Consider the following 17,980-nt stretch of genomic DNA (forward strand, 5'->3'; position numbering starts at 1 on the left):
ATTCAAACACCGGATACCAGATGCAGATGTAGACAATAGCAACATGCGATATAGGATTTCTAATATAACACCAAAATTACGAAAAATAACTATTTCAAATTGGCGCAGAAGGTTCACTTGTAGGCAAATGGATCAGAAATATTCCATTCAGCTACTCAGTACAGACTCGCAGCCGAGAGCGCAGTACAGAGGCCTCGATGAATTCAGTGGAAGCAAAATGAAGTAGCCCAGCTCTCCCGTACGAGTTTGATCGGGCCATTATGGATGTAAACTGGTCCTTGTCTCAACCTCTAATCACTAGAGGGGAACCGTTTTAAATTTTGAACACAGGCCTGGATGTAAACTGGTTCTTGTGTGAACCTATAATCATCAGAGATGAACAGGATTAAATTTTAAACACAGGTCCTATCATATATTAAGATAAACGTTAACGGTTAAATGAATCAAGAGTGGTCCCCCTCCATTCTTAAAATAATGCTTACCGACGCGAGAAGTTGCAAGCTCCTAGGCAGAGTAAGTTTGCCCCACCTTGCCCGACGCTGTAGTTAGAATTTCCACAGAGCTGCATGGATCTAGAGAAACGGATCACACTGAAGAAGGCAGTGGAAAACTGCGGAGACGCCGTAGGTCACTTTCTCCGCCGTATGGAAACGCGTTACTTTCGAAGAACGAGCGAGGAACGAGCAGGTACGTGAAAAAAGGAATCCTTGCGGGAGCGGAGCCGCGCCCCCTTGATTGCGGTCAAGGGCCCCGGTGCAAGCAGACCGTGTGAATGTATATGTCTGTGCCGCGAGCCTTCGTTGCGTTACAGCCGGCAGACTGCCGCCTGAGACGCTAACAAGGTGGAGGGAAAAAAACGGTAACCATAGCTGCGGCTCCTCTGCGAAGTCCAGAGAGCGTAAGAAGGAGACAGGAAAAAAATGAACAAAGGAAGCAAGAAAAAAAAAAAACGGCCGCATATTTCGCGCCACATAAGAGCATATTCCACACGACGGCCTTGGCTTTCGCGCGGTGGCCGTTTGTTGCTGCCGTCACTTCCTACTTGTGAGCGGCTCCCAACGGCGCCAGGAATGCCCTCCCGTCGGGGCTGGCAAAGTTTGGACGTGGCTCGCATTTCAAATGCATGGCTTGGCAAGAGAGGTGTTTACAGACAAATTTTTATTGATAGGGTATGGACGATTAAACAGAAAGAAAAACGAGGTGCTCCGTGGAGGTGTATCGGCAGCGTCCTAGCTCACCCGTTAGTTGCAAGTGACCAGAGATGAATTACACTGAATTTGAATCCCTGTTTGCACGCGCAATTCTACTGCAAGCAACCACGGGCGGTGTAAATAGTTACATTGTTCATCCGTGGTTTTTCTATACGTATTGTTGTCATAACTCATACATAGGCCTAATACTTTTGCATATTATACAGTAACTGATTATCTTAAACCTTGTGTAACGATCATAAATTTCAGCTGCTATTTCTTCCTCCACACTAATTCTTTCATTCATATGCTTCCATCTTTCCGACACATGTACAGCTGCTAGCCTTGATGCCAGCAATTAAGGATCAGGCTGGTAGGCTTCCTTGTTTTTGTTCTATAAACAATAATACCTCGTGTCATCCCCCCTCTTTCCCCCCTTTCTCCCCTTCCCCCTTTCCCCCTCATTTTCTTTTTTTTTTTTAGTTCCGGAGCTGCTAGCATGAGGCCTTCAGAAATAATGTGTAAATGTTTTCATCTATTTGTTTTTTAACTAGCTGTATGAAAGTCTGCCTGAACTGCTACACATGTGCATGGCGCGGCTTTTCCTTGCATATACAAAAGATCTACCCAAGCGGTAAGGATATTTTGCAACAACACTGATGTTTGGGCCCGTTGGTATTGATCCATTTTTAAAGTGTTCGCAGCACGAAAAAAATTGAGGACACGAAGAAACACACACGACAGGACGAATGCTGCACTCCTAACGGGAAATCAGGCTTGTGCGTTTTGTACGACAACTGTGCCTGTCGTGTGTGTTTCTTCGTGTCCTTGTTTTTTTTTTTTTTTTTTTTTGTGCTGCGAACAGTTTGAAGATATTTTGCAAGTCAAGCTTAAAGGGATACTAAAGACTGCGATATCACGATTGTCATGTTAATAAAATCCAATAGCACGGCATTTCGTGACTTTGTCGTCGTTTGTCCAGCAGCAAAAGAAGCATTTATTGCTTAGACATTTCGATTCCAAGTTGAAGAGATTTTTTTCCCGACACTGTGATTCAAACTGTTTTCCCAGTCTACGCAGATGGGCAAAATGACGCAATCGTGACGTAAACGCGGCCTCCCTGATTGCTGACGCACGGCGAGCGGTGCGCTCTAGCAGCATCAGAAATTAAAGGTACCGCTGGCCGGAGCCGTCGCTTCGTTTGCACTAGCCGTGGATCCTGTTCCTGAGCTGGACAACGAAGCCACGCGGCGAAGCTCTTGCAGGCATTCACTTCGGCGATCTCGTCCTGCATAGAGCGTGCGATGCTTTTAAAAGCTGAGACAGCTCGACTAACAAGATATCAAGAACGTCCAAGCCCAGACGAGACGACAGTGTGAGCAGCAAGCGAAGTTATACGGTTGCTGCCGTTGTACCACCGAGCCGCCACGTGTAAAGACTGATACGTACGGGCGCTTTTAAACTGTAGCAAGGGGTGCATCGTGGCAGAAAATAAAGAGAGGGATTACGGCGCCTGTATTGCGCTGTTTCGTCCGTTTCTTTGGCTGTTGTATTTCTCAATACCAACCAACCAAGCTGACCTTCGTTCAACGCTTCCTATAGGGTGTTTACACCTTCAGGGGCTTACCCCTGAAGGTGTAAGCCCCTGAAGGGTGAGCCCCTGAAGGGTAAGCCCCTGAAGGGTAAGCCCCTGAAGGGTAAGCCCCTGAAGGGGTAAGCCCCAGGGGTAAGCCCCTGAAAGGTAAGCCCCTGCACCACCCGCCGTGGTAGTGCAGTGGTTAAGGCGCTCGACCTAAAGATGTGGGATAGAATCCCGGCCGCGGTGGCCGCTTTTCGATGGAGCCAAGAAGCAAGGTGCCCGTGTGCTGTGCGATGTCACTGCATGTTACAGAACCCCAGGTGGTCGAAATTTCTGGTGCCCTCCACTAAGGCGTCTCTCAACGTCTGAGCCGCTTTGGGACGTTAAACCCCATAAATTTAAAACCTTCAGTGGCTTACTCAAAAGTGGTCAGCGTCGCAGCTGCGTAGGACTCAGAATTCTGTTTTCATTTCCTTGTAAGTATCCGTGCCATTTTAAATCTTGTAACCCTTCTTACACCCTTCCTTTCATCTCCAGCCAACTAGGACCGGCGAATAATACAGTCAGCCTGCACGGCAGTTCCACGCGGTTTCGTGCAGGTTCATAGTGCACAATAAATCGGTATACACACTCCGTATAAATCTGCGCTTGCCGAGGCAAGAACTTCGTCCGAAGAGAACTTGGACTTCGTAGTTACTCCGCGCTTTGAAGCCGATGAAAAGTGCGTAGCTGTGATTGCGAAGAGCCGAAATTTAAAAACACAAGATCTGGGCACCTGTGGCGCCGCCATGCGATGATTTTCTTTACCTCCCACAATTTTGGCCCTGTTTTTGCTGCATTCTTTCTTCTTTGCGTTATAAAAGTGCACCCAGAGTTTCGAAACAAAACTTGCTTAACAATGTATGTAACCGTAATGCGCATTAGACATCTTGCGAGATTTCATGCACGTCATGTGTCTTGTGCTTGCGGAAACGGGCTATGGAAGCGACACCTGTATTGCTGTTCTTGCTCTTTTCTACCCTATGAGAGGTTTTGTTTTTTTGAATAAGATCGGTATTTCTGGGGTTAGTAGCTTACAAGCAGACTTTGATTTTCTCTTTAGTGCCCCTTTTAAACAGGATACAGATGTTCATCATTTAAATATGCAATAAACAGGTGTTCCCAGTAAAATAAGTGCTTTAACCGCGGAAAACACTTCATGACGTAAACGTTTCTGTGGCTTTTTAAAACTATCATTCAGCAGGAAACTAGACAAAAAAATGAGAAGGGTTCAACGCTGCTGAACCGAATGTGGAGCGAAAGTATTAGCTGCGGGTGACCGAGCGTTCTTCTTCTTCTTCTTCTTCTTCTTCTTCTTCTTCTTCTTCTTCTTCTTCTTCTTCTTCTTCTTCTTCTTCTTCTTCTTCTTCTTCTTCTTCTTCTTCTTCTTCTTCTTCTTCTTCTTCTTCTTCTTCTTCTTCTTCTCCTTCTTCTTCTTCTTCTTCTTCCTCTTCCTCTTCCTCTTCTTCTTCTTCTTCTTCTTCTTCTTCTCGTAGCTAAGCCTCTTCACGACGTAGATGCGGCCACCCGAGGTCTCGCTTTGGCTGTCGTAGTGTACAAAAGACCCTAATTAAGCACAGTCTCTGGGAACACTTGGAATGCCCATCGAAGAGCACATCCTTGCGAATCCATTTTTTACGCGACTTCAGTAGTCGTTTTCACTTATCGTTGTTCTTTGAGGCGGTAAGCCCGTGGCGGTCTCTTTCCACCACTCTTTCGGCATTACTCATACGAGGTGCGAATGGATGCATCTGCTAGTGAGACATATAGGCGATCAATGGGGGTATAAAGCAGCGATAAAGATAGGCACTCCAGTGGGCGCTTCGGTCTGTCCGAGTAAACAGATAACTTTTTTGAGGGAAAGTTTCGCAAGGAAAAGCTTCCCGGCGGAGTTCAAGTGAAGCGATTGTGATTGCTCAGATTAATCTAGCGGTGTACTTCGAATAGACAGTGATAAAATGTGTCAAGATCACATTGCTACCGATGAAACGAGCCGACATTGACATGGAGCTTAAGAGTATCTCACGTGATAGCCATCGCGCCACTTTCTGGAAACAAGAAGCGTTTTACGCTGGGTCATGCTTGTTCGGTGCCACAGAATCTATTATCACCAAAGTCTTGGCTATTATTCGAGCATTGGGAAAAAGGGTGCTTCTGCTTCACTTGGGTAAATGTTTCCACCAATTGTTTCCGCGGAGTTCTTTTCACCTTTTTTAGGACGACGAGAAAGACGTCTAGCTCGAAACCTGGCAAGTCCTTTCTAGAACCACCTTGTTACAATGGAGAGCTTAATTTAACGAAAACTTCCTCTCTATATTACGATCTATTCATTGCTATGAGAGCGAAGTACTCAACAGTTTTGTTACGAGTTTTCCGGGTATTAAAAAATGGTCCCTTTTGAATGGTGACCAAAAGCCAACGGAAGATTGAGGCACCAAGGGCACTCAGAAAACGTATCTCCGTGCGATTTTAGGTGGCGATTCCTTTTAGGCGTATTTCGTTGTCGATCCCATTGATGGCGGTCTATTGAAAACGCAAAATTTTCTTCTGAGGTCGCCCAGTAATCAGAGGATTCAACTGCTGACTGACATAAAGTCGAAGAACCAACTTCTCGGTTGTGCATGGTTCTTCACATTATGTGAGTTGGACTTGAAGGTTAGGAGGTTGTTCACCCAAAAAATCGAGTCGACCTCTCACTCCTAGAGTGGTTTATATCACGGCTAACTGAGATCAACCGAAGCGAATCAGACAGTAATAATCTAAATTGGCCCCGCCGCGGTGCCGCAGTGATGACAGCGCTCTACTGCTGTGCCCAAAGATGCGGGATCAAATTCCGGCTGCTGCGACCATTTCTCTATAGAGGCGAAAAGCAAGACGCCTGTGGCCTGTGCAATGTCAGTGCACGTGAAAAGAACCCCAGGTGGTTGAAAATTTCGGAGCCCTTCAATACAGCGTCTCTTATAGCCTGGTCGCTTTGGAACTTTAAACCCCATAAAATAAACCAAATAATCTAAAGCGCTGTGCTCTGGGTCGAATAAGACTTGAGCTTCCCTCCCCTGAGATCCTCCCTTGTACTTGACAGGTTGATGAATAAAACAAATGAAGGCTTGACATGAGAACATCGACCTTTTGGCTGATTCTTTCTCAATACGCTTGATTCCCTTCGTGAGAAAAAAAAAAATAAAAATGCATTCCTATTTCTTTCTTTCTTTCTTTCTTTCTTTCTTTCTTTCTTTCTTTCTTTCTTTCTTTCTTTCTTTCTTTCTTTCTTTCTTTCTTTCTTTCTTTCTTTCTTTCTTTCTTTCTTTCTTTCTTTCTTTCTTTCTTTCTTTCTTCATCCCCTGTGCTCGTATCTAAAGAACACAGTAGATGTCTCACTGCTTCCCTCTATTTCAGGAGCTAGCGACAACATGGAATTGGGTATGAGCCCTTTTTACAGTGACGATAAAAAAATAAACAAGAAAATACGCTCACGCTCATCATCATGCATTCTGACAGGCATCAACGCTTATTTCTAAATCTAATATAGCTCGTAGTAGAACTGGTGCACGTAAGGACGCAATTGAGTAATGAGGGGATTCTCCTTTTACTATGTGCTGATTTGGTGATTTTCTTCATGTAGGACGATTTCCGACACGCGCCCCAAAGTTCGAAACGGAGAAATATTAATGTTAGACGCGTGTAATCTTCTGAACAAAGTCGGAGACTTAACCTAGATTGCATGTCTGAGGAAGGCATATAATTCTCACACCATTCGTGACAATGCGGTACTCCTCGCACAGACACAGCGACGCGGACGCATTTATATCGCGGTGCCGTTGACTGGCTCGTGTAGGGTGCCTGCAGTCCCGCCTCGCAGCGACAGATGGCGAAGCGCCTTCTTCCCCTCTTCCTCTCGTCGGTAGCGCGGGAACGCCAGTCTCCGCTATGCAAGAACGAGCGGCGGGCTTTGGTGCATTCCAGGGTTCAAACACCCTGCCGCATTCCGACCTTACTTTTCCCCGTGTACTTGTGGATCCGGGCAACGCAGCCGCATAAGCGGGGACCCGATTCGGCCTTCGGAGACTCCTCCGCTCCGCAACCACTTCGTGCGCGAGTTTTTCCGCTTTGCTTTGCTTGAGAAAAGAAGAGTAGGGAGCGGCACTTTTGCGTTTGAGTTTTATATATCCGAGTGCGTAGCATCTTGCGCAGACGCGGGAACGCGGAACTGCGTGGTCGCACACGTCTAGACGGAACGGCTCGCATTTAACAGTTCCTGTCCTCCTCACCAGCTCAAAGCATCGCTCCTAACAATTATTCACATAACACTATGTCGAATAGCTGCCCGTATCCGATAGAGTGCACGATATTCCACTGTACGAATTAGTTCAGAGAACCAATATTTCGCGGGTTTAGCGGGCTTCCTTGAGGACCAGGCAAGGATCAAGAGGTTCCTAATTAAGCAGCTTGGCCAGATTTAGAGTCAGCTTAGTCATACCGGCAATAAACCTTTCTGTTTTCGCTAGTCATTTCTTTTTTCCATCAAATATAGGATCTCCCTGCATTGTGAAAAATACCATAGCGTCTACCTTGCCTTTTTTTGATGTACCACAAATTTGTGCAGCAGTAATTCGCACAAATTACTTTGTGCGAATTTGGCAAGCACTCACAGATTATGACTAGCAGCTTACCGGTATCGCTCAAGAGGAAAGTATACAACAGTTGCATCTTGCCTGTACTCACCTATGGGGCTGAAACGTGGAGGCTAACCAAGAGAGTTCTACTTAAGTTGAGGACAACCCAGAGGGCTATGGAACGAAAAATGGTAGGGGTCACATTAAGAGATAGAAAGCGTGCAGAGTGGGTCAGAGAAATAACTCAAGCTACCGACATTCTAGTAGAAATTAAGAAGAAGAAATGGACATGGGCAGGACATGTAGTGCGAAGAGAGGATAACCGATGGTCGCTGAGGGTAACAAACTGGATTCCAAGGGAAGGAAAGTGTAGCAGGGGGCGGCAGAAAGTTAGGTGGGCGGATGAGATCAAGAAGTTCGCAGGGGTCAAGTGGATGCAGCTAGCACAGAACCGGGTTAAGTGGAGAAATATGGGAGAGGCCTTCGCCCTGCAGTGGGTATAATCAGGCTGATGATGATGATGATGATGATGATGAATTCGCACAAAACTGGGCAGGACACTTAGTCTCCGCGTACGACGCGAAAGCGTGAGTGGCTCTTTATTCGCGTACATGCACTTTACTACTTGCCTCATTACTAATCCCTTAATGTATCCATTAAATATCTAGCACATACAATTTAGCATACATTCACACATGAAAGGCCACCCGACTGTACAGTAGGGATCAAAGATATAATATTAATGCGAAAGCATTACTAGGCAATGTCGGCAAGGTCATGTGTGAAAAACGTGTGTACAGGTCGTTCTCGTAGGAGTTAGGACCAAACGAGTGCTTGTAATCGGAAGAGAATAACGTGAGGACGCTAAACAAAAATTGTCAGCGGGATGATTAGTTAATTGAATAGAGCCATAAATGTACAATTACAATCGATCAGATGTCGAAATAACCATGCGACTAATGTCGACGTCCACGGAATGTGACGTCACGCCAACCTGAAGTGCATGTGTTTCGGACTTAATGAGCCAATAAATGAGTGATAACTAGGCCGTAAAGGGGCCACAAAAATCCCGAGAGTACTGCATGATCTGCACTGGAGAAATGCGTAAGCCTGAAATTAGCTGTGTTGTCCGCGAGATGTGTCAGTGAGATTCCGCGAGAGACAGATAAGGCGCCCTTGAACTTTGACGGGTTGAGCGGAAAGCTGGTTGTGTTTGACAAGGGGCGCGCGATGTACCTTGTGCAACAGCAACGATCAGGCTTTCGCATTTCTACACTGCAGACTCTGCAGTGCTCTCCGAACTTTTCACTCAAACATTTTGAAAAAATTTCTATATCTGCAAAAAAAAAAAAAAAAACAATTGCACGGCTATTTCTGAATATATTTGGGTTCAATAATGACTTTTAATTCACCCAGTAGCATTTTTTGTTTTCTTATTGTCTGTTTTTCTATCTTTGTCTTTTCATGGGTTTTATTTACTTTGTCCTTTCATTAGCGTCCATGCAGGATTTTGTGGAGTGTGGAGCACAAGAAGGTGTTTCTAGATAAATGGCTCTGTCTTTCTTGCTGCAGTGTGTCCATGGGTAGTGCATAAGCTGAGACTGGCAGCAAGCAGAACCTTGTGAAGTGTCTCGCATTAACCATGCGCACTTTTTAAAGCTGTAATGAGATATTGCCACTGTGACGCTCTATAGAAAGTCCATGTGAAGCAGTTGCAAATTTAATGAGACGCGCGCAAGTTGACTTAATTTCACAGGCCTCACTTCAAACTCCCCATATCCAGCAGCAGATGAGCGTTCGCAAGAGATGTGTAACCACAGATACAAGTGCATGCAGCAAGAGCCGACTTGTTTTGCGTTACGCAGATGGTATGTGCCGCGGTCACTTCACTGAGCTCGGATTCGCGGCAAGGTTGCTCCGAACCACTCCCATGCGTCGTTGCGAAGGTCGCCGCAACGGCGACCTATAGGAGCGACAACAAGTGGTTCACGTCCCTAGAGGCACGGTACTCGTGCAAGACACGAGACAATCCAGTGGTAATTAGCCGGTATCTCCTGAACATTCCATTAATTATTACGAAAAACATGCGAGACCCGTAAACGGCAGCTGGAATAATTATCAGCTATCATCTCACAGCCAAACGACTGCTCAGCGATCCAGAATGCCAGAGCAGTGTTCCGTTTCCACCACAGGGTGGCGTCCGAGCAAACGCTAATGACTTGCCTGGCGCAACGTGGCTGATACTGAGAGTGTGGAGTTAAAGGGAGGCCACACCCAGTAGCAGCGTGATTTATCGAATTACAGATATCGGCAGTCTGGGCTTCATACCAGACTGCCAAGCCGAGCATGTAGCGCTCGCATAAAGCGCACAAAACTGTGCCGTGGAGAGAGGCATTCTTGCACAGTGCGGCGGCGCTTACCCCGCTCAAGGCTTCTTCGGTTCTCTTTCCCTCTCTCATGCGTTCTCTCTTCCTCCTCAATCTGCGCGTTTCTTCAGCGACGGCAGAAGCCTCGCATCGCGCCAACCCTTTCGCGTGTGTAGGGGCCGTCTAATGCCGAAGTGTCTGCTTCTTGTTTCTTCTTTTCAGGCACCTCACTGCGTGATGTGCTTGTTTTCGTTGCCTCTGCTATCGCGCCTTCTCCGGTTTTAGGGCGCTCCTCCTCGGGGTCAACTTAAGCCGCGACTTCCCGCGAAAAGCGCCGGCGTCAAGCCCTTCGGCCCTCAGCCACCGCCGTTTCCAGCGCGGCACTGCTCTTAATGAAGATGGGACGCGCGCGTGCGCCCTCCGTCGCCTTCGCACGATGTCTCTTTTTTCTGCTCTTTATTCCTTCCTTCATCTATTTGTTTCTGCAGTCCCGTCTTACGGAGTGGTGTATCGTAGTAGAAGCGAGCAGCGATTCAAGCGCGCCGCTTCCCGTATCGTGTTTCGCTCGAGAGAGATATAGGCCACGCTCGCGTTTGCGAGAACCACACGCGCATACTGCGTGGTAAACAAGGCTGCTAATTTATAGCACCCGTTGCGTCGGTTCGGAGCACTGCTTTTGACAGTTTTTGCGTGTGTATGTGTATGTGCGCGCGCGCGAGGCGTTGTACCCGCTATGCATGCTCTCGTTCTTGTGCCACCGAGCTTATCCTGTCCTTTTATGGGATTCGCACCCGACACAAGCGGCTGGCCGCGGTCACGAGGCACTGCCCCGTTCTTTCCACTTCGCATCCGTCCAAATGTTTTTCTCTCCGTTGCCTCCATTGCGGCCCGATAGCGTCCGTGTCCCCTTACTTAGACACGAACAAGCGCTCTTCGCTGCACATGAGGTGGGGGCGCTTGTAAGTAAGGCTTTCAAAAATTCGGACGTAAATGCCTTTAAAACATTTGCTAAATCAGAACCGCTTGCCTTATACATTTTGGATCACCTTTGCGTGGCCCCATTCCCATGCTAGAAGCTCGATTTCAGAGCTTTTTTCAAGAACACGAGCAGTCAGCCTCGACAAATTGACAAGAATCTGTGGTTGGACTATGTAACAAAAATAGCGGGGAAGGGGGGGGGGGGGGGGGGCATTGCCACTAGAAACATGGCATCCGTTGCTGTTTCCGCCTATCCTTTTATTGCGTTTCTACACACTGTTTTTCCATTCTGTTAAGTGCTATATGTGGCTACTTGGCAGCAGCGTTTCCTAACCCTCTCACATTTGTTTGATTAAACGCACTTGCTTTCGAGCATTTTCTTACAGCGTGCTATTACACCTGTGTTTTTTATCATTAGGATCCTTTTCTAATGATACATATGTTCTACTGATGTAAAGTTGTCACCGACCGTAAGTAACATGCCAACTGCGGCATCCTCACAATCTATGTAATCATGTGTTTATAGATAGTACTCGCAGTGAGAGAACGCAGCAGACCAACAGAGCGCTCAACATCGAAGGTTTTGGAATGCTCGTACTTTACTTACCATTCGAGGTGCTCTAGATAATGAGGTACCCATACCGCTACCAGCCACTTAAACCTTGTAGGGCCCTCGCCACTCGATGTTCTCGGGCCGTTGTTTCTGAATTATTAATTAATTGATTAAGTAACTAATTAATTAATTCAGTTTTGCAGCCGTTTCCAGTACACTCAGCGCATACATCGTCATTACTCGCTAGAGCATGTGTGGTAGCCGCGGTAGGGCAAGTTGCTGTACTAGCTTTAGCTCGTATGCATTAGTATGCATACAAGAGCACATACGAATGAACGTACATACATACAAATGTGGAAGCTAACGTTAACGCTACTAGAGCTTATTTAGCAGACTGTGAACGCCTCGCAGCAGACAGTCACCAGACACATAAAAGGAGAGATATGACGCAAACAAAGCACTCCATTGTGGCGCCTCTAAGCTGTAGTGTTCGACAACCAAGGAGGAGCCGCTGCAGGCTGCGAATTCATATGGCCCCGCAGTTCACCGTCTTTCGCGCGCATTGTCAGACATCGTCGAGTACGTTTGTCAACCATGGTAGGAGAGCATATACCGCTGCTGTTGAGTCATCATCATCATCATCGTCAGCCTGACTATACCCACTGCAGGGCGAAGGCCTCTCCCATATTTCTCCAATTAACCCGGTTCTGTGCTAGCTGCATCCACTTGACCCCCTCGAACTTCTTAACCCCATCCACCCACCTAACTTTCTGCCGCCCCCTTCTACGCTTTCCTTCCCTTGGAATCCAGTTTGTTACCCTAAGCGACCATCGGTTATCCTCTCTTCGCACTACATGTCCTGTCCATGCCCATTTCTTCTTCTTAATTTCCGCTAGAATATCGGTAACTTTAATTATTTCTCTGACCCACTCTGCACGCTTCCTATCTCTTAATGTTACCCCTACCATTTTTCGTTCCATAGCCCTCTGGGTTGTCCTGGGCTGTTGAGCGGTGCGACTGAAATACTGCCTTGCCATTCATATCCAGTCCACGATAATCCAATGCTAAGAGCGAGCCACGATGCATCGCGAACGCAGATGGTCCGTCCGATCGGTGGACCGTGGGCGACAGCCCCCGGGATTGCGACCGCCTCTGCAGCCACTCCCTGAACAACGGCAGCTGCTGTGACAAGAACGCCGTGTGCGGATGCTCTCTGGAGTCGGGACTGAGCTCGTGCCTCTGCGGTCCAGGATTCTACGGGAACGGATTCCGAGGACAATGCGCACGTGAGTGCTATAGATGCGCTTAAACTGACTGGCCTATAGTGATTAACTCGATCGTTTGTTAGATTCTGTTTGTAAGAAAGGGTAAATGATTGATTGGCTGACTGACCGTGACTGTTTCTACCATGTTCAGAGCTTCAGCGACTGACGAGTAAAAAGACTGTAACCAGGTGGCAAAGCAAATCAAAGAAATGAAGGAGGAGCGAATGTAGAAATTAGCTTATTAAATGGGGCCGGTATTTCGATTTATATAGCGGCCGAAGAGAACCGACGCGAACACATTTTTTTTATGGTGAGCCTTAACAGCTTTCGCCGCCTGCATGTCTTGCGTGTGCTCATGCATTCTCGCGAGGACCTTTTTGCTTAGGTATAGCCTACGCAATGTCCTAACCACTTCAAGCGTGTTTAAATCGTGCACAATGACCAACCCCCTTCACGCTCGTTTAAATCGCGTCAATTCAGAGAGACAGAGAAGCGAAAAAGGACTTACACATAAACAATGTTTGCGCGCTGAAAGCGAGAGAAATGTGCCCAGAGTCGACAGGCACACACCATATAAAGTGGTGATCGTTATCGCATCAGCAACACTTGTAAAGAAACATCGGCTCCCTGCTGCCGAGGCTTCTATTCCTTATAACGAACAGAAATCTACAAAAGGGACCCGATGTTATAGCTTCATTTAAGATGTACGGTACCTTTGTTCGCCGTGGAGGGGTAAGGAAGGGCTAAGAACCCCGTCCGAACAATACTTTTCCCACGAGCATACGTGAGTCAGCAACATCAGGTAAATGTACGCCCATAAGCGCTATTAGACAGGGCACCTTTTTTTTTTTCCTGCTGCAGGTAACGATTCTCATCATGTTCATTTAGGAACTGAAGTTTAGGGTTGCAGGCTTGCATAAAGTTTTTATAACTCGTTTCCAGGCGCTTAGGAGACTTTGGAGGCGTGCCTTGACCTCGGATCTAGACGTCGCGATCGTGTTATTTTCTGCGGAAGACCGAGACCAAATTGTTTTGGGTTTATGCACGAAATAATACGGGCTGCGTACCCCTTGCCTTCAGCAAGAACTCGTCAGAAAGAAAGAGAAAGAAAAGTAGGGTACTTTGGGCTGGTAGCTTTCTCACGCCAAAGGAAGAGTCACAGTGAGGCGCGCGAAAGGTTTGAGCGCTGAGTTGAAGAGCTACATCGGCCAGGTGCGAGACTGACAGAGACGGATCACGCGCAGAGCAAGTCTCCTCGAACGTGGAGACGCAAACAATCTGGCTTACTGTACCCGCCCGTGGATGAAGCACACCTGGCAAGAGAGTTGGTGGGTGATCTCACAGAGCGTGGGAGAAAATGTCTCACGTCATTAAACTGACTCCTGTGTGGTATCGAAGCGGGGCGAACAGAATCGATCTGTCCGGTTTCAGCCGGTAATTGCAACGCAGCGTGGTAACGTCAAAGAACTGAGGATCATCGCAGGTCAAATCAAAATCAATCAAATCAAATCAAATTTATTTTCCAACAAGTGGATGGTCACCTGGGCTAAAAGCTCTACAAACAGCTTAACGAAGGCCCAGGAAACCTGTATACAACATAGCAGGAGCAAACAGTAAATTCCAAAAGTTCATTAATAATTCTACGATGACATCCAAACGTGTTATACAATGTATACGTCACTGCAGCACCGTATAAAAACAAACAAAAGTTGATCAATAATAAAATCAATTAAAAAAGCGCAACAGGGCAGAAAGTTCGAAGGCGAGTATAATATTTAAAGTAAGAACACATGTATGGATAGATTACATTTGCACGAAGTAGGTTCTCTACTGCTTAGGACTAAAACCAACCCTGTTTTTCACCAATTCTAAAAACATACTATCCTTCTGGGGCGTTTTACTTTCGGAACTCAATTAGAGAATTGGCCTCCTTATGCTGGACGACATCTTACTACTTTGTAATAGGTTTGAGAGTTTATAGTCATGTTGTTTATGTTTTTGCTGCATGGTCACCTGGTCATGTACAAAATGATTGCGCATCATTCGTAAGATGTACAACCATTTCACTGAAATGGGATTTTGTGAAAGCAACGGGGTCATAATCCCAAGAGTATAATTAGCAGGACCAGTTGGAACATCTTGGAAAATAATAAAGCAACGTAAAATACGGGACAAAGGAGGAGACACGCTCCTGTCTATGTATCCTCATTTGCCCCGTGTTTTGCGGTGTTTTATTCTAGGCTCATAAAGTCTTCGAGCTTCCCAGGGGCTATGCAGCAAAAACAGAAACAATATGACTATAAATTCTCATACCTATTACAAATTAGTAAGATGTCGCCCAGCATAAGGAGGCTAATTCTCTAATTGAGTTCCGGATGTAAAACGCCCCAGAAGGATAATACGTTTTTAGAATTGGTGAAGCAATGCTGAGTCGTTTATGGAAAGTCATATAGACAGAAGTTATCCGAAGACACACACACAAAAAAAAAATCACTTGCTAAACCCGGGCCTTCACGAGAAAGGTCTCAGGAATATTAAGCGCATGGTGAAAATGACGTTTCATGAAACCGTGCAAGCAAGCACGTGCCCTGATAATCCAAAATACATTGAGCACTCAATGGGCCGAGCGACGGGAATCGAAATCAAACTTTTGCACGGTCGTTTTAGTAATACTGAAAATAAAAATGCAGATCGGCTGAAATTCTAACATCGCGAGAAATCAGTGTTGCACGTGTTTGGTTATTCTACATGTCGTCTAGCTTTGTGCAGTCGGCTGAATTGTGATACACATTCGTCACCAATAAACCTCTGATTTTATTAATTTGTTGCGCTACTGTAGCGCCGTACTGCGGGACTTGACGCTGCCTCGGAAATGCGTTGCCATGCAGTTTCTACGCATAGCAATGTGTTACTATGTAGCTGTTGTTACGGAGCTGTTGCTGTGCAGCGTTTCTATGCAGCTGTGGACCAATCACAGCTGCTGCGCAAGCAAGAAAAGATTTTGGTTGGGGATTAATGCCTTCCTATACATATTGGTTTGAGGAACAAAATTTCAGAAAAGAGTACAGCAAAATACACCTTGTGCACGCACCTTTGGGACCAAAGACGGTCAAAAGATTTGGAAAAAATAAGAGTGAAGAAAACATTGACTAAATTTGTCCGCAAGAGACGCACGAAATTAACGAATAAGAACCGTCTCGAAAAAAAAAAAATCAACAAGGTGGGAAGCAATCTGCCATCCAGAGACACTATTTCGAGCCCATGCATCAATGCTTGCAAATAAAAAAATAATAATATTATATTATCGCGTCCAACGGCCTCACTGGGTGAATATGGAAAAGTTGGCACAAACTGTCCAAAAACTGAATCTGTGCTTATAGATACTCTGAAAATGTTTTTCAGCTTTATCGCCGGAAATATGCTACCGGCGATAGCCCCGTCAAACGTTGAGAGACCGCGTGGGACAGTAGGAAACTCACACGCTAGGTGCAGTCACTAGAGGGTTCATTAATCAATGCAATTTAATTGTGAGATTGACGACTGCCATTATCCTTTCTCTTCGTTGCTCTTGGCCGCGCAGCCCATACACGAAAACGGCTTTCGTGTGCTGTTCAGCACTTCTTTTTTATTTACCTTTTAAAGTCTGATTTTACACGTCTTGCATTTGCTTTTGCATCGGGACAGCCTGCAGACCGGGCACATACAAGAACACCCACGACAGCGGTCCTTGCCTCCCCTGCCCAGCGCACAGCGGAATGAACCACGAAGGGAGCCGGTCGGTTAAGGAGTGCGCTTGCGAGGAGGGCTACGCCGGAGATCCCGGCTCAGGAGTGCCTTGTGAAGGTGAGTAGAAGAAAAAAAGAAAAAGAAAAAAAAGAAAACTCCGCATGACTATCATAGATGCTGCTAATTACAGAGGGTTACCGCGTTATTGATGAATGAGGCAGCTGTGCGTCTGCATCACAACTGAAATGTAGAAATTCTCATAATTGGTGTCGTTAACCGAATTGACATAGTTGCGGCATAAGGAATCCAATTTGGTTACCTTTATCGATTATCGGTTGTCTTCTCTTCGCATTATATGTCCTACCCATGCCCATTTCTTCCTTCTTGATTTCCTCTGGAATGTCATTAACTCGAACTACTTCTCTGATCTAGTCTGCACGCTTTCTATCTCTCAACGTTACATCTATCATTTTTCGTTTCATAGCCCTCTGTGCTGTCCTCAACTTAAGTAGAACCCTTTATGTTAGCCTACAAGTTTTAGCCCCATAGGTGCGTACTGGTACGGTGCAACGATTATATACATTCATCTTGAGTGACATTGGTACGCTACTAGTCATAACTTGCGAGTGTTTGCAGATGTGCTCCATTCCAATTTTATTCTCCTATAGTTATTTCCTTTCGTCATCTGGATCCTCAGTTAGAAGCTTTCTTAAGTAAACATATTCGCCAATTATTGTTATTATTACCACTTCGTGTTTCGTTACCTATTGTAAACTGCTGTTCTTTTCCAATGCTGTTGAACATACCTTAGTGTTCTGTGTGCTAATGTTTAGGCCTACCTTTCTGGTTTTTTTTTGTCTATAACATCAATCACTCCTTGAAATTCATCCCCTTAGTCGACCTTAAATGCTCCAGTTCCAAGTCTCTGAATGCTTCCTTTAAGCAAGCTGTGAATATCACTGGGATGATCGTGTCTCTTTGCCACGCCTTTCTTTATGGGAACTTTATTACAATTTTTCCATGGCGGACTATGTTGCAAGGCAACCACTATGAATATCTTTATGAACTATATTTATTACATCAGAGCATTAGAGGCTCGTGTAATAAAGGATGATGAAATGATTATATTATGGAAAGAGGTTTGCTGATTTTATGAAGTCCAGAAAGGAGCGATGACGTGGTCTATTCGTTCAGGCAATATATGCAGCAGAATTTCTAGTTGAAGGACCCGCTACCGTCAGGTGCCTGTCGGTCTTCACTATATATATAGTCCAGTAGTCTCGCATATCGCTCAGCTACGCCCTGATTTCGCGATTTCTGCATGACTGCTCAGTTTTCTACCGAATCAAATGCTTTCTCGTAATCCATGGCCGTTATATACACAATTTAGTCATATTCCGGGCATTTTTAAGGCGAAAACCTTTAAAGGCTCATAATATCGTCGTTCGGTCATGCTGCCAATCATCCTGACAGTCATGCCGGGCACTTGATAAACGCATCTTAGTTCTCCTTGCCTAGCCTGCTGCCAGCGCGGTTGGAATGGAGACCGCCGCCGCTAGTTAGTGGCAGATATATGACCGATAATGATAGTGGTAGTTAGTGGAAGTGATGATGATGATGATGACAGATGACTATGCCGTCATCACCTGGTGACGTTACATGCGGCCATGT

General features: G+C 45.9%; 1 protein-coding gene across 1 annotated transcript in view; it reads left to right on the forward strand.

Annotated features, from left to right (window-relative positions):
- The window catches only part of LOC146191566 (sushi, von Willebrand factor type A, EGF and pentraxin domain-containing protein 1-like), a 78,436-nt gene that overhangs the window by 24,031 nt on the left and 36,425 nt on the right, over positions 1–17,980 (forward strand). The window contains exons 5-6 of the mRNA XM_084602073.1: positions 12,416–12,604; positions 16,268–16,426. Of these exons, the coding sequence (XP_084458199.1) occupies positions 12,416–12,604; positions 16,268–16,426 (348 nt within the window). The remainder of the gene's footprint in view (positions 1–12,415; positions 12,605–16,267; positions 16,427–17,980) is intronic.

The sequence above is a fragment of the Amblyomma maculatum genome, chromosome 4 (genome assembly GCF_055883805.1).
Source record: "Amblyomma maculatum isolate TAMU_Amacu chromosome 4, ASM5588380v1, whole genome shotgun sequence".
In the NCBI taxonomy this organism is placed as follows: domain Eukaryota; kingdom Metazoa; phylum Arthropoda; class Arachnida; order Ixodida; family Ixodidae; genus Amblyomma; species Amblyomma maculatum.